Raw genomic sequence first — 16171 nt, 5'->3', positions numbered from 1 at the left:
TATCTTTGCCAGTGGCTCTGTTCCTCACCTCTGCAGCAAAGCTGATGGTGGAGAGCTTTGCCTTAAAGGTATGTTCACAGCAGTGGGGGCTGCACTGCCGTGAAACCACACCACTAGGCGAAATGTGCGCTGCCGTGAAGCCACACCTCAAGGTGGAAGTCGCATATAATCCACACCCGAATTTTGCTGTTACATTTTTTACATTTTTGGTACATGCTATATAAGCTAAAGATACGATACCAGGGAGGTATCGTATTATTGGAGGTATCGATAGCCCGCTGAGTCAGGGCTCAGCGGGCTATCTCATGATATTTTCAAGCCCGCCATGTAAATCCGAAGTTAGTCTTGTGACGGGTTGCTCAAAGCTACGAAAAAAGACCATTGTGCGCCTCTGAACAGCATTCGAAACGAGGGGCCACCACATGGTATTTCGCAAATATGACGGCCGTGAACATGCAACAGTCATCCAGTGCATTCGCTTTTGTTGGCGACGCGTTTGTCAGCTTTCTAAGGGTTGTGCGACCGACTGACGGCTGATGAAGCAGTGTTCGGGTCCACGGTTGACCAGACGGCAACTACTGCCACATGCCAAGTTTGTATGTGTGCCCGTATGTGGGTAGAAAGCTCCAAACTGCGCGAATCTGCGTGCGTGAACACTGAACTCACATATTTGATGCAATCAGCGTGCCTTCCAGTAGTTAATCAGGCCTATCTTCGCACATGGTCTCTTGCTTTCCATACACACTGCTGTTGTGGGTCCCTTTGCCCATGTTGCGTTAATCGCTTTGATCGGTATCATTGACCTGGATGAACCTAGTGCAGGTAGAGATAGCACGTCATGGCACCGACCACGGCTGGGTCATTCACTGATGGTGCCGATATTTGAAAAATCTAATATTCAATTCATGAATCAAATTATTCAAACGTCCTCAATTTGATTCGAAATTGAATATTCGAGTATTCGCACACCCCTACTAATTACTATTTGCTTCGACCTCGCTTCGAACTAAAAATCAATATTATCACAAGCCTCGTTGTGACAGTGAATGCTCGTGGTCATCGAGTGAGATCTGTTCATGTTTGCCTGTGCACAAGTCACACTATGCTTGTTAATTAGTGAGCGAACGCTTACTGCAATTTATACCACTGATAAAGCTATGCTTTGCATAGTTGTCTAACACATTGCTATCGCTACCAATGCTTTCCCTTTGTGGCGAAACTGCGACATTCTTTTGCTGTCGCAGCAGCAGGCAAAACAGATGCAAACAAGGAAAAGGTAAAGACTGCTTTAGGAGCAGGCTGACACCTGGTCTCAGAATTGCCAGGCTCCTGGCACCTGTGTGCATGTAAGCTCGCACCTGCATGCCGATCACTGTTTCAGCTCTCTGGTACATTTGGTTTCACTTACCCTATCCAGTTAAACCTAAATCCCTGAGAACAAGCTAGGCACAATTTTTCCGGTTTTCGTCAGTTTAAATTGAAAGCACTGAACCCAGTTAAATGTAGCCTGCCTCGTCTTGTATGGCTAGCACACAAAAAAGAGATGGAAAGTAATGAGAGACCAGGATGACATGAGGGTAGGAGAAGAAAGGAGTGGAGAGGGGCTTGGAATAGATAAGCAAGCAGAGCAGAGTAGAGTGACGCAAGTCAGGTTTGTGAGAAGAATATGTCATATGCTTGCCACATGGCACTGTTGAGCATGCTTGTGACAATGCACATCAAACTGTATGCAGATTGTTGCTACCCCCTTCAGTCACAGCGCACACATTTGTTGACACGACTTATTTTTGCCATTACTGAGCAGTGGTTGCAAGGAATAGACAAAAAAAATTACCGTAATCTTTGAGTAAATTGAACATTCTGCTTTCCTAAAGTACACCCATTTCACTTCTGAGCAAAATTTACTGCTTCAGACGACTGCTTTGGTGAAGGCACTACTGTGTTTGATGGGATGTTTGAAGTGGGGCATTTTGGTAGTAATTGTGAAATATTTTTTTTCCCTTGCTGTAATGCCTGCACCCAATAATTAATCCATGCATTAAATTTGAGCAGGTGACTCAATTTCATTAATGAAAAAGAAATGTAGCATGACTGACGGTACAATAAATGGATATTTAATTACTATTTAATTACGATTGGTCTATGACATGCACATAGTCATTCTCACCCCACCTTGACTTTCTTTTTATGAAGTCTCCAGCACACTGGCAAAAAATTACTTAAATCTCACACATTTATCGACAGCCGATCGTAAACCGCGACTGAAGGGGCTACACGACACCTTCAAGTGCGCTATAATATGCACAGCTGCCATACTCATGTATGCCTTGTGGTTTTATCATGTATGGAAAGCTTGATGCAAATTGAACTTCCACGGCAATAAAAACTGCCACGCAGCAGGAGCACAGTCGAACCTTGATGTAACAAACATGGATACAACAAAGTAAATCTAAATATTTTCTTGCCAATATCAGCATATAACGAATATATGCTTATAATGAATATCGGATATAACAAACATATTTTCATGCTGGATACAACTTCATTATAGAGATGAACGCTCTTCCCAAGTGCTGCTGTTGCACACACCTCAATTGGCAGCACTTCAGCAAACAGGCAGACAAACCACTTGGTGGTCACAATTGCCCAGGACACCTCGTGCTTCGCCAGATGTGCGTGCACTTGTGGCATCCGCTCCCTGCATTCAACAGAAAGGGGAGCTCGGCAAATATTCGTAACACGGCACAATGTTCAGTGGTAGCTTAGACCAGCAAATCTTTCAGTAGAGGCCACTGTAACCTGTCTAGTTAAAACCAAATGAACAGCAACTTTCTTCGCTAATATATCACCCTGCCTCATTTTGTTGCTTTTCAAAAAAAGAAATCCAGAAACTGTTACAGGGTCGTGTCCCTTAATTTAGTAAAGTACAGTCAAGCACTGCCGCATCATTACAACACACAAAGACCAGGACAGCACCTCAGCCTCCAGCACATGTGTGAGGTGTGGGGAGCAGTGTGGTTCCAATGTATGTGAACTGTTAAAGGAGTTAACACGAAAAAAACACATATCTTCCTGCTTCGTGGAGAGTCCACCATGTGCTCACGATATCCAAACTTCATTCCACACTATGGCCCCACAAAACTCCCTGCTGAGACGGGGAACCCTTGGCTAAAACCCTGCAAAACATGCTCCACATCTACATGCAGCCTTTACGAATGCAACTGCTCAGAGGTGGTGCATAACCTTGCTGCTACTGAGGAATAGGGAGGAACCTTACCAAAAATATTATAAGTAATCCCTGCCCTGATTTTAAGCAGAGGTCTGTCACGTGAAAAACTGAAAACCATTTCAACAGAAGCCCACACTTTCAAGCTAACTTTCTCCACAACTTCTCTCTGTGCAGTACTTTGCACAGCTTTTCCCCATCCACCACACCACCCTGTACTAGGATGTCAGCAAGGAACAGTTTATCAAACAAAAGTGCCTTCTCACCACCATATGTCCCACCATCTACTACAGTGGATATCTAATGCAGTGGATGGCCAATGAAAAGAGGCAAACTGTTTGAAATCCCTGTCATCCAACTCATGGCACAAACACGAACCAAGTGCCTCATAATCAGCAAGTGGTTTTAGCACGTAAAACTCCATAATTTAATTTAAACACCAACCGCCTGGTGCGCATCACTCCCATGATCTGCGCAACTGTGGCAGAGGTCATACAGTGTGTCTTGTAAATGCTCTCAACTTAGTCTCGTAATGTGCATGACACATGTCAGTTTTACATTTCCAAAACTGAGGTCTTAGAAGCAGTGTGTAACACTGACCTAGAGCATGGAAGGTACGAAGACAATTATAAGCACCAAACACTGCACTTGTGAGTACTTGTCTCTGTTCCTTCGGCGCTGCAAGCCAGGGAGTGGTGCATTGCCAGCGTACCCACATCCACTTGGTGGATAGAAAATAGAGAGATTCTGCACCAAGCACAACAAAAATGGCTCTCTTCTGCAAAAAAAAAAAAAATGCCTCTTGCCACTTGCACGCAACTGATAAGCAATTATACAGCCCGGAGCAGACGGTGTCAAAAAACAATAATTCATAAGGAGTAGAATATGTTGCTGGGCTAGTTGGTTCAAGTCTAGGGGGCCTGACGCGGAAATAAAGGCTTGGTAGGAGGGAGGGAGAAAAAACAGAGCGAACGCTTCCCCTGTTTTTTCTTACTCCCTCCCACCAAGCCTTTATTTCCCAGTGACACCAAGATGTACCCCCTAAATTCGTAAGAAGCTGATGCGAGAGTTCCAATATGGCACCCCCACATGTTTTCCTTCTTGGCAGCCTTTCCTAGCTTGCAGTGACTCCACTCGCAGTAAGACTGACCTATTTGGTGTTCCAGAAGCGTGACCTTCCATTCTGGCTTCAACTTTACAGTTCATTTCTCTTAACAAACAGCCATCAAACCACGTGTTACAAAATCAGTAATGGTTCCTGAAGGTTTTGTAATGCCCGATGCATCACATATGCTATGCTAATTTTATACCTACAAAATTCTGCCTTAGGTACTCGGAAACTCAATGCATAGCCCACACAGTCGTTGAGCAATAATTCAGACTCTATGGGCACTGCATAAAGTAAGATTAACCAGTAGTGCGAAATAACAAATTGGCCTGGAAATAAGCGACCTTACGCCACATGTGGTCAAAAAAAGGTGCACCTTATTTTCAGATCGCCACTTTCAGGGATACCTTCAATTCTGCGTGACTAGTGCAAGATGCACCGGCATCTATGAGTGATGGCATTCTTGGTGCAGTGCGAAGCACACTATCTTATCATCGTGCATAAATGCTGCCACTTGTTGATGCATCCAGTGTTCGTGACATGAAAACGGAAGTATTTTCAGAAGTGATTATACAAGAATACGGTCCCCGAATGTCAACGTATTGTTGCACGCACATACACTTGCCTTCAGCCTAGACAACCCGTGGCCATGATTTTCAAGCAATGCCTTTTATGCTATTCCTTTTCATGATTTTCACACTTTGTCAATGGTCAGAGCAATGCTTTGCATGCATTATCAATGGAATCAGCCGGCCATGAACAGTGGACAATAAGAATGACATATAATCAAGTGGAAAGCATCGCTACAAATTCGTGGCCTTTATCTTGACCAATGTCATGCTGTCATTACAGACGAAAGTAGTCTGCATGCACTGCATCTTCATCCGTAACTATCAGATTGACTAGGCTTCGCAAGTTTCGGTTTCGAGGAGGTGTCGGTGACATGGCCAATGACCATGCAAGAGACGTATCAAAATGAAAATACCGCTATTTCAGTTAGGCTTGGTGGCCAAATTAGCACACAGTCACGCAGTCAGAGTCCAAATCATTGCTAGAGCGAGATTCAAGTTGTGGACACAACAGTATTAAAGGTCACTAATTATTTAACTAATATAATAAGTTTGAACACAAATAACGCTTCATTGTTTTTTTTCTGTACAAATGTACCCTCTGTAGCCAGAAAAGAAGTGTTGGCAGTCACTTTAGCATGCGGTAAAGAGCATGAAGGCGAAAGCTAGTGCACTCATGAGACGTTCATTACATTACTTGACATTTTCATTCAAATGCAGTGTTACTTCCTACTACTAGTTTTCTACCAACAAAAGTCGTGGGTTTGAGTGCCTGAATGAGCTCTGCCTTAATTACCTGAGCCTTAATTAATTTTGCCCTATTTAACACCAAAGGTCGCAGGTACGACTCCCACCAAAGATCCGAGGTCCTTGGCAGGAGTTGTGGGAGATATGGCCAGTTCACCCATATCTCCACGTTGGGTCATGGGTTCAAGTTCAGTTCAGTTCAGTTTATTCTCCATTCAATAACAACGAATAAGTAACAGATAGTAGGCAGACGAGGGTCCCAAACTCAATGACTGCGGGACCTTCAGTTCTAAAAAGAAAAAAAATGTATACAAAACATGGCTTAAAGCAGCAAAATTAAAGACGTACAAGGAAAACAAATGAATGCGTGTAATGAATGCACATAATGAATGCGTGTAAGTGCCTTATTTAACTTCGCCTTACTCCAAAGGCGTAGGGTTGACTCCCACCAAAGGTCGAGGGTATGACTCCTACCAAAGGCTGTGGGTTGGAGTGCCTTAATTAACACTACCTTAGTTAACTGTGCTTTAATTCACTTTACCTTAATTAACAACAAAGGTAGTGGCTTTGACTCTCCACCTTCACAATGTCAATTGGAATCCAACTTGGAGAGGCCGGTTCACCTGTATCTCCATGTTGGGCCATGGGTTCGAGTGCATTAATTAGCAACTTTGCCTTAATTAACACCAATGTTGGTCTTCACTAAATTTGCCTTAATTAACACCACAAGTCGTGGGTTCGACTATTACCAAAGGTCGGGGTTTTGACTCCCTACGAATTTTGGTGCCATAACACCAGACGGTGTAGCGCCAGACATCAGATTTGTCATCCCATGAGCCGTCTAAGGCTTTCACCTTAATAAAGGTGAACAAGTGGTTATTATTTTCCTTGATGTAAAACTGAGCGAAGGCAATACAAGGTCAAAGTTGTTCACTCAGGGGTGGTGCACCCTGGAGGAGGCGGCACTTGCCTGACCAGTTCGGCAAGCACCTCGATGTCTGTGAGCAGACCCGTCATGTGCCGGCCATAGTAGTCGGGCAGCAGTCGCTCGAGCAGGGCACGCAGGAGCCAGAAGGTGGCCTCCTCGTCCTCTGTTGCCAGCAGCAGCAGGCCAGCTATGAAGTTCAGACCCTGAGCGACACCACGGCACTTTTGAGGCAGCAGCAATGACAGAGCACAGCCACCAAGCAATTCATTTCGAAACTCCAATTTACAGAGCTCGAAAAGAAGCTGGAGAAAACTCCACAAGCCCCGAAATCTGACACACACAAAGTATACAACATTTCCGAAAATAAGAGCATGCCAAGTTTACATGTAGCGACGGTCACAAGGGGGTGGGAAATCCTTCAAATGGTTTTCAATTGAGTCTCATTGCCATTGCTGTATGAACAAATGGGTGCATGGGCAGACGAACCACTAATGTCAGCGGTGATGGATGGAGGACGGCAGGGAAGTTTGCACTCATTGAAGGTTCCTTTTGCGTCAGTCCTGCCTGTTCCAAGTTTCTGTTTCTCACCATGGATGGTCTCCTGCTTAACAGCTATGCTAATAACTGCTATGCTGTCTAGAGTGCTTCCGTCACCCAGACATTCCAAGAAGGCAAGGTGCCGTGCCTGCAGAAGCAGAACGTTGCAGTCCTACCCAAGGTGTGCTTCTCCCACATTCCGAAGTGTGCATAGCACCTGGCCACTTAGAAGGAATGTATTGTCAGTAATTGTGCGTGAATACCAAATATTGGATTTTTAATCAAACATAATAATATTACTTTGAGCACACAAACGGGTGACAATGGTAAAACTGTAGCACAACCTGAAGCTGGTCTCCCGTTATAGGCATTTGGACAAGTGGCACAGTGCAGCTGTTCACCTTGGCCGAGCCGTGATGATGCTGCCATAATGGAAGTCGATGCAGCGTCCTTGCACTCGGAGACCAAGTGCACCACGAAGCAGCAGAGTTCGATGCTTGATTAAGCGGTTTGGTAAATACAAGAAGGGCCGTGAAAGTCCTGTACGAGCTTCGTGAGGAACGAGGAGGCGACACATTGCTGTCTGGCGTTCGGAAATCAACGCTCGTGGGAAACTTGCTTTCCTGCCACTGTATCAATGAATGCAATCACCACTTGGTGTTCTGCCGCTGAAATGCCGGCATCTTCTTACAGTGCGCTACCTGGCTCAAACGCAGGCTGTACACAAGAATCAGAGGCAAGAGTAGCGTTACGAAGCTGGAATGATGATGCAGTGACCATCACGACATCACGAACACAAACGCTAGCGCATAGCCATCGGCCAAAGTTAGTAGACAATTTGGTCCACTGGGTCGGCATAGGTTCTTTGGTAATAACGTCACGCTGGGCATGGATGCATGCCCAGCGTATGACATGAATTTGTCATTCTTGTCATGAATTTCATGACATTCATGGGAATCATGACATGGCTCGACATACACAAGTCAATCATGCTATGGCATGTATGTCAGGGCATGTCGGGCATATGATGCACCACATCAAGGACATCATATGCATTTTTTTGATGTGATTATAATTAATAACATAAATAACAAGAGTTAGCATCGCGGTCGTTTCTTTTCCTGGTTATGTATAAGGATATGTGCAACGAGACATGCGTGCATAACATTACAAGAATGACATGGCATGACATGCTCATGCATGTCTTGTCATATGTCATTTATGTGATGACATTTAAGTCATATAATTCATTTCAGGTCATGTACGCATGTCATGTCATTCATATCCAGATATATATTGATTTAAAGAGAACCACTACAGCATCATGTCATTCATGATAGGCACATTCATGTCATCACTTATGTAACAAGCACACAGGGGCATAGCCAGAGGGGGGGGGGAGGGGGCTTATGAGGCTTCAGCCCCCCCCTCGCCGAATTTTTTTCGTACTGTCATGCACCGCCGAGCATACTAACCCCTGGCACCGGAAATCATTCTGGATTTTGTCTAGAATGTCGCCTACACACTCAAAAAGATATTTCAGCACGAACATTGAAAAATCGGGCCGACTTTCGCAGCAACACCCATGCACCGGGAGTCACCTACCCCTCCCCCCGAGGAGCCCCATTCCAGCACAAAGTTTCAAGGGCGTTTTGATGGCGAGCGAGCTCATCAGGGCATCGCACAGAGGCCACGGAATCTACAGAGCGCATGGATTTCAATTCTGAAACTTTCTGAGTACAAAGTTCTCACAAACTTTTCATGCGAAAGGTGCATTGACATTTCCAAAGTCGTTGCTTTAGATTTTCAATTCCGGAACTTTGTGGGTTTAATGTTGTTATAAACATTTGATGCCAAAGATGCACTGACTTTTCTAAAGTTGTACATCGGACTATACAACGAGGCAAGCAAAATCAACACACCATCAGACAAGTTGACAAAGCACGCAGTGAGGTCCGATGAGATGAAGCCACAAAGCTTTGTGGTGGTTCATTTTTACCGTCGTGACACAGCAAATAATATCAACATTTCTTTTTTCCCCTATGCCAAAGCATCCATGTCCAGACACTAAAGCCAGCAAAGGTAGTTACCTTTGCTGGCTTTTGTTATTTATTTTTCTGCGATGTGCATTCATTCACATGCGCATTTAATGCACATAATGGACGCTCCAGAAGTTCAACAGCGTGGCGTCGCAAGGTTTTTGACAGCTGACGGTGCTTCTCAAAAAGAAATTAGTCACCGCACGGTTGCCATGTACGTCGAACATTGCATTTCATTGGCCACTATGAAGCGTTGGAGTAAACGGTTCAAATAAGGACGTGAAAGTTGCAAAGACGATCCAAGACCAGGCCAAAGCCATCATGCAATCACCCCCAACACAATTGGAAAGGCTGATGAGCTGATTACACAAAAATGGAGGATAAGCGTCGTTGAATTGGCAGGGCATGTGAACATCGGTGACTTTTTGGGTCACACCATAATTCATGAACATCTCTGTTATTGGCTCTTGTGTGCGCAATGGATGCCCAAGATTTTGAACCACCGCCAAAAGACGTAGAAGTTCGGTGCTGCTTTGACTCATCTGATCTGGTATCACAATGACGGTGACGACTTCTTGTCTGCACTTGTGACCGGGGATGAATCATGGTGCCACTACTTTGAGCGTGAAACACGATGGCAAAGCTTACAGTGGAAACATTTGAATTCACCACCCCCCAAAAAAGCAAAGGCCGTCATTTCTAGCAGAAAGGTGTTGTCCACTTTTTTTTTATCATCAGGGGTCATTATTATTCGAATTTGCTAAACCTGGAGAGACTATCAATCGTTTCCGATATTGTGAAACGCCAGATCGGCTGCGTATCGCAATTGAGAACAAGTGACGTGGAAAATTGAGGAATGGGGTCATCTTGCTCCACAACAATGCCCATCCCCACGTCGCTGATGTGGTTATACAAAACTGGCAAAGTTCAGGTGGGAAACACTGCAACATCCGCCATACAGCCCAAACCTGTCGCGTTACGACTTCCACATTTTGGAGCATATGAAAAAACAGCTCAATGGAACCAAATTCATGTCGGACGATGATGTGAAAGAGTCAGTTACAGACTTTTTGAAGCAACAACCCAAGGAGCTTTATCAGATGGGAATCTCACAACACGTTAGTCAATGGGACAAATGTCTAAACGCTCATGGAGACTACTTTTAAATAAAGTACCCTGTATGTCATACATTTGCATTGCCTTACTTTCATTTGACTCGCCCTCATATACTTTGCAGAACTCCTGCTTTTTATATGTGCTCCCTGCTGCGACTATAATTTCGGTGTAATTACTCACAATACACGTCCGGTGACAGCTGCTCCTGCGCAATACATTGTAACAAAGGACAGCACCATTGCGATTTTTCCCGGGCCGTTGCATATGTACAAAAATGTAAACAAGGTTCTTGAATGACAAAGTTTCACTAAAATATTTGTCAACTTGTTCATATCATGGCCTTTACATTTTTCATATCAGCGGCATGCACTGTTTTGCTGGTTTCAAAGTGATGTAGTGCTAAAGTTCGTGTGATATTTTCTTTACTTATTGAATAGACAGAAAACAAGGAAGCATTGATATAAGTTATTTCGGGAACAATTTCTGAGACATATGAGTATTTATTTTTTATTTTATTTTCAAATACTGTTGGCCGTCTTGGCCGTAACAGGGTGGGTACAGCTGGTTTGCACATAGCGTAAAAAAATGTAAACACTTTACAAACGTAAATTGGACATGAAGCAATGAATGTTGGAAATAGTGCGAAACAAATAATGAAATACAAAAACAATAGTTTGGCTAAGAAATACATGTTTCTAACATTGTGACAGTGATATTGGAAGCAGCATGAAAGAAAGACTATTGTACGTATTTCTAGAATAGTGTGACAATGTTTGCACGGCACCACTAAGATTAAATTTCATAAAAGGTTTTTAACGTGTTCCTCAAAGATTCAATGCTACTCGACTGCAAAACAGACGCCGGCAAACTGTTCCATTCCTTAATCGTTCGCGGAAAAAATGAATAAGCGCACATGTCCAGATATGCTTTTGGAATTGAGAACATGCAATGATTGCTTGATATGACGTTTCTAGCCTGCCTGGGAGCAAGATAGGACGTGGTTTCAATATTGAAGCGGCCTTTCGACAACAAAAAAAAGAAATTTAAGTCTAGCTAACTTCCGCCGTTGAGATAGTGGAGGCAAATCAAGCAACCAAAGCATTTCGGAAACAGAGTCAGTACGATAATACCGGGACAGAATGAACCTTGCAGATTTCCTCTGTATCTTCTCAATGCGGTTTATAATTCCGGATTGAAACGGATCCCAAATGATACTGGCATACTCTAACGTTGGTCTAATGTAAGTTAAATATGCAAGTAGTTTGACGGGTGTCGTTGCTAGCTTTAATTTTCGGCGAAGGAACCATAACTTATAACATAACATATGCCATTATGAAAAAAATACATATTGTACTTGTCTTGACAGTACATAGCACCCATGAATTTGTTCACAGCGTCTTTGGCAATGGCAATGAAGGTACTAGTATTAATGTATTTGATCCAGGAGGCCGAGCTGCAACGTGAGCCCCCCTCGCCCCCCCCCCCCCCCACCCGAATGAAATTTCTGGCTGCGCCACTGCAAGCACATGGTATGTCATGTGATGCATATCCAGTATAGTATTTCTGTCATGATATAAATGCTGTGACAAGCATTCATGTCATTACATGACATGTCCATGCATGTATCATCATTACTGTCATGACACAAATTCCATGCCATCTATGTCATTCATGTTGGGACATTTCTGCCATGTCTTCTATGTAAGGTCATGTAGGCCACTCATTCATACACCTGATATCATTATCAGCCTGGTTACACCCACTGCAGGGCAAACGCCTCTCCCATACTTCTCCAACTACCCCGGTCATGTACTAATTGTGGCCATGTCGTCCCTGCAAACTTCTTAATCTCATCCGCCCACCTAACTTTCTGCCACCCCCTGCTACGCTTCCCTTCCCTTGGAATCCAGTCTGCAACCTTCAATGATGGTCGGTTATCTTCCCTCCTCATTACATGTCCTGCCCATGCCCATTTCTTTTTCTTGATTTCAACTAAGATGTCATTAACTCGCTTTTGCTCCCTCACCCAATCTGCTCTTTTCTTATCCCTTAGTGTTACACGCATCATTCTTTTTTCCATAGCTCGTTGTGTCGTCCTCAATTTAAGTAGAACCCTTTTCGTAAGCCTCCAGGTTTCTGCCCCGTAGGCGAGTACTGGTAAGACACAGCTATTATACACTTTTCTCTTGAGGGATATTGGCAACCTACTGTTCATGATCTGAGAATGCCTGCCAAATGCACCCCAGCCCATCTTTATTCTTCTGATTATTTCCGTCTCATGATCCGGATCCGCGGTCACTACCTGCCCTAAGTAGATGTATTCCCCTACCACTTCCAGTGCCTCGCTACCTATCGTAAACTTCCGTGACTGTTAAGCATTACTTTAGTTTTCTGCAGATTAATTTTTAGACCCACTCTTCTGCTTTGCCTCTCCAGGTCAGTGAGCATGCATTGCAATTGGTCCCCTGAGTTACTAAGCAAGGCAATATCATCAGTGAATCACAAGTTACTAAGGTATTCTCCATTAACTCTTGTCCCCAATTATTCCCAATCCAGGTTTCTGAATACCTGCTGTAAACACGCTCTGAATAGCGTTGGAGAGATCTTATCTCCCTGCCTGACGCCTTTCTTTATTGGGATTTTGTTGCTTTCTTTATGGAGGACTACGGTTGCTGTGGGGCCGCTATAGATATATTTCGGTATTTCTACATACGGCTCGTCTACACCCTGATACCGTAATGCCTCCACGACTGCTGAGGTTTCGACAGAATCAAACGCTTTCTCATAATCAATGAAGGCTAAATAAAGGGTTGGTTATATTCCGCACATTTCTCTATCACCTGATTGATAGTGTGAATATGATCCATTGTAGAGTAGTCTTCATGGAATCCTGCCTGGTCCTTCGCTTGACAGAAGTCTAAAGTGTTCCTGATTCTATTTACGATTACCTTAGTAAATAGTTTGTAGGCAACGAACAGTAAGCTGATCGGTCTATAATTTTTCAAGTCTTTGGTGTCCCCTTTCTTATGGATTAGCATTATGTTAGTGTTCTACCAAGATTCCGGTATGCTCGAGGTCATGAGGCATTGCGCATACAGGGTGACCAATTTTTCTAGAACACCATCCTTCAACAAATCTGTAGTTACCCGAGCCTCCCCAGTTGCCTTCCCCCTTTGCATAGCTCCCAAGGCTTTCTTTGCTGCTTCCGGCATTACTTGTGGGATTTCAAATTCCTCTAGACTATTCTCTCTTCCATTATTGTCGTGGGTGCCACTGGTAATGTATAAATCTCTATAGAGCTCCTAAGCCACTTGCTATCTCATCCATATTAGTAATGATAGTGCCTGCTTTGTCTCTTAACGCATACATCTGATTCTTGCTTATTCCTAGTTTCTTCTTCACTGCCTTTAGGCTTCCTCCATTCCTGAGAGCATGTTCAATTCTATCCATATTATACTTCCTTATGTCAGCTGTCTTACGCTCGTTGATTAACTTAGAAAGCTCTGCCAGTTCTATTCTAGCTGTAGGGTTAGAGGCTTTCATACATTGGCGTTTCTTGATCAGATCTTTCGTCTCCTGCAATAGCTTACTGGTTTCCTGTGTAACGGCGTTACCACCGACTTCTATTGCGCACTCCTTAATGATGCCCATGAGATTGTCGTTCATTGCTTCAACACTAAGGTCCTCTTCCCGAGTTAAAGCCGAATACCTGTTCTGTAGCTTGATCCGGAATTCCTCTATTTTCCCTCTTACCGCTAACTCATTAATCGGCTTCTTATGTACCAGTTTCTTCCGTTCCCTCCTCGGGTCTAGACTAATTCGAGTTCTTACCATCCTGTGGTCACTGCAGCGCACCTTGCCGAGCACGTCCACATCTTGTATGATGCCAGGGTTAGCGCAGAGTATGAAGTCTATTTCATTTCTAGTCTCGCCATTCGGGCTCCTCCACGTCCACTTTTGGCTCTCCCGCTTGCGGAAGAAGGTATTCATTATCTGCATATTATTCTGTTCTGCAAAGTTTACTAATAGCTCTCCCGTCCTATTCCTAGTGCCTATGCCATATTCCCCCACTGACTTGTCTCCAGCCTGCTTCTTGCCTACCTTGGCATTGATGTGGCCCATCACTATAATGTATTTTGTTTTGACTTTACCCATCACCGATTCCATGTCTTCATAGAAGCTTTTGACTTGCTGGTCATCATGACTGGATGTAGAGGCGTAGACCTGTACGACCTTCAATTTTTTTATATATAGTGATATATAGTGAGCTAAATCAACGACCACAACAGCAACATGTCATTCATACCATTTGTGTCATGACATACATGCCATGACAAATATGCCACGGACGAACGGACAGAAATAGAATATCTGTTGGATGGAACCAAGAGCTTTTTTCCCTCTGAAGCTAAAGAATTAGCAACATTATGTTGTACTGAATACCGATTAGGTTCTCAGTTTAACCCATTATGACCCATGACAAAACTGCCTGTGCAGTTTTCATCACTGTTTGAGAATAATGAACGAACAACACAAATATCACATGTTCAAAAATTTATTGAGAAATATTTATTGGTTCCCAAGTTACAACGGCATGCTACATCCAGTACACTGGGCACATGGGGTTTCAATGGCCAAGGCACTTGTAACTCCACTTCTACCACTTTGTATTGCGTGTTTTGAAACACCCTAATTTGAGTCTCAAAGTGGCCGTGCACTTCTCGCATCTACATGGTGCTTGGGCATGACAAAACTGGCATCGCAGCTGCTTTCCATATTTTTTCTGGTGTAGAGACTATGACCACCCGCCATGAGCGTCCAAACGCACATATGTGACAGCCAGCAACGACGGCAACGGCAACACCGGTATCACGAGTGCAGCTAAGGTGTCCTCACTTATGCTATTGAAATAAAACCATTTTGCTGGAATATCACTGCAGGCTTTGCTAACCTAGACAAACTACAGACATCGTTCACAGCAAAAGCATCAGTGTTCTCGTCGTCGCCCTCATCCGTATCTTCAGCTTGTTCTTGTGGCACAATCACGATATCAATGTCCTCTTACATGTTCTCTGCATGCTCACTTGCATACAGGGCATCACGCAAGCGACAAAACTGCTTCCTTCTAAATAAAAACTATGAAAAACTATGTACACATGCTGGAACACAACTGAGAAATAAAAGCACTCATTCGTAACTGCTGATTCCCAGTGTATTATATTTCCAGTGTATGAAAGGAAACATTCAGCCATTTAAGAGGTAGGGATACAAAACCAAGTGTACTAGTTCTAGTACAGTGGGATTAATAGTGTACCTATGCTTCGGGGCAATCTCTTATTGCATAGACAGTTTTGCTTTCCAGTTTTTCTGCAAGATACAGAAGGGCTTTCTCGTCTTTACAACAGGTGGGTTATCGTCAAGTCAATCTGTGCGACAGACGAAAGCATGGCCTGTGCATCCCTAGATTTCACAACCGCTCCTCATGCAACCATCGTTGCCACCGTGCGAGTCGGCTGCAGTCAGCGCCAAGCATCATTTACCACCTGTCAAAGATTATGAAATAGGGAGAGTCACGACAAGTTCGTGCGACCCCACACCCTTGTTTTACCTACCATCCACACAAATGTATGCACCCGGGCGGTCAGTGCATCACACATGCTGTGTAAATCCAAAGCTAGTCTTGTGACATTGCTCGAACCTACAAAAATAAACCGATGTGCTCTACGAGCATCGGGAACGAGAGGCCACTATACGATGTGCTGAAGATGGCAGCCGTGAGCAACTTAACTGCCATTCTGTACACTCCCTTATGTTTTCGAGGTGACTTGTCAGTGCGGCTGCTGTGAATATATCTGAGTTGGTTCGGCACCAAACCGTAACTTTTGTTGTCGACGTCCGATG

The 16171-nt window shown here is 43.9% G+C and overlaps 1 protein-coding gene across 1 annotated transcript in view; it reads right to left on the bottom strand.

Moving 5' to 3' along the window:
* LOC135908871 (growth hormone-regulated TBC protein 1-like) overlaps window positions 1-16171 on the bottom strand; it is a 46944-nt gene that overhangs the window by 14309 nt on the left and 16464 nt on the right. Inside the window, exons 6-7 of the mRNA XM_065440707.2 lie at window positions 6617-6781; window positions 2590-2694 (exon numbers count right to left, since the gene is read on the bottom strand). Coding sequence (XP_065296779.1) covers window positions 2590-2694; window positions 6617-6781 — 270 coding nt within the window. The remainder of the gene's footprint in view (window positions 1-2589; window positions 2695-6616; window positions 6782-16171) is intronic.

This window comes from Dermacentor albipictus, chromosome 1 (genome assembly GCF_038994185.2).
Source record: "Dermacentor albipictus isolate Rhodes 1998 colony chromosome 1, USDA_Dalb.pri_finalv2, whole genome shotgun sequence".
Classification (NCBI taxonomy): domain Eukaryota; kingdom Metazoa; phylum Arthropoda; class Arachnida; order Ixodida; family Ixodidae; genus Dermacentor; species Dermacentor albipictus.
Note: the sequence above shows the minus strand (reverse complement) of the source record. Positions and strands in the feature narration are given on the sequence as shown.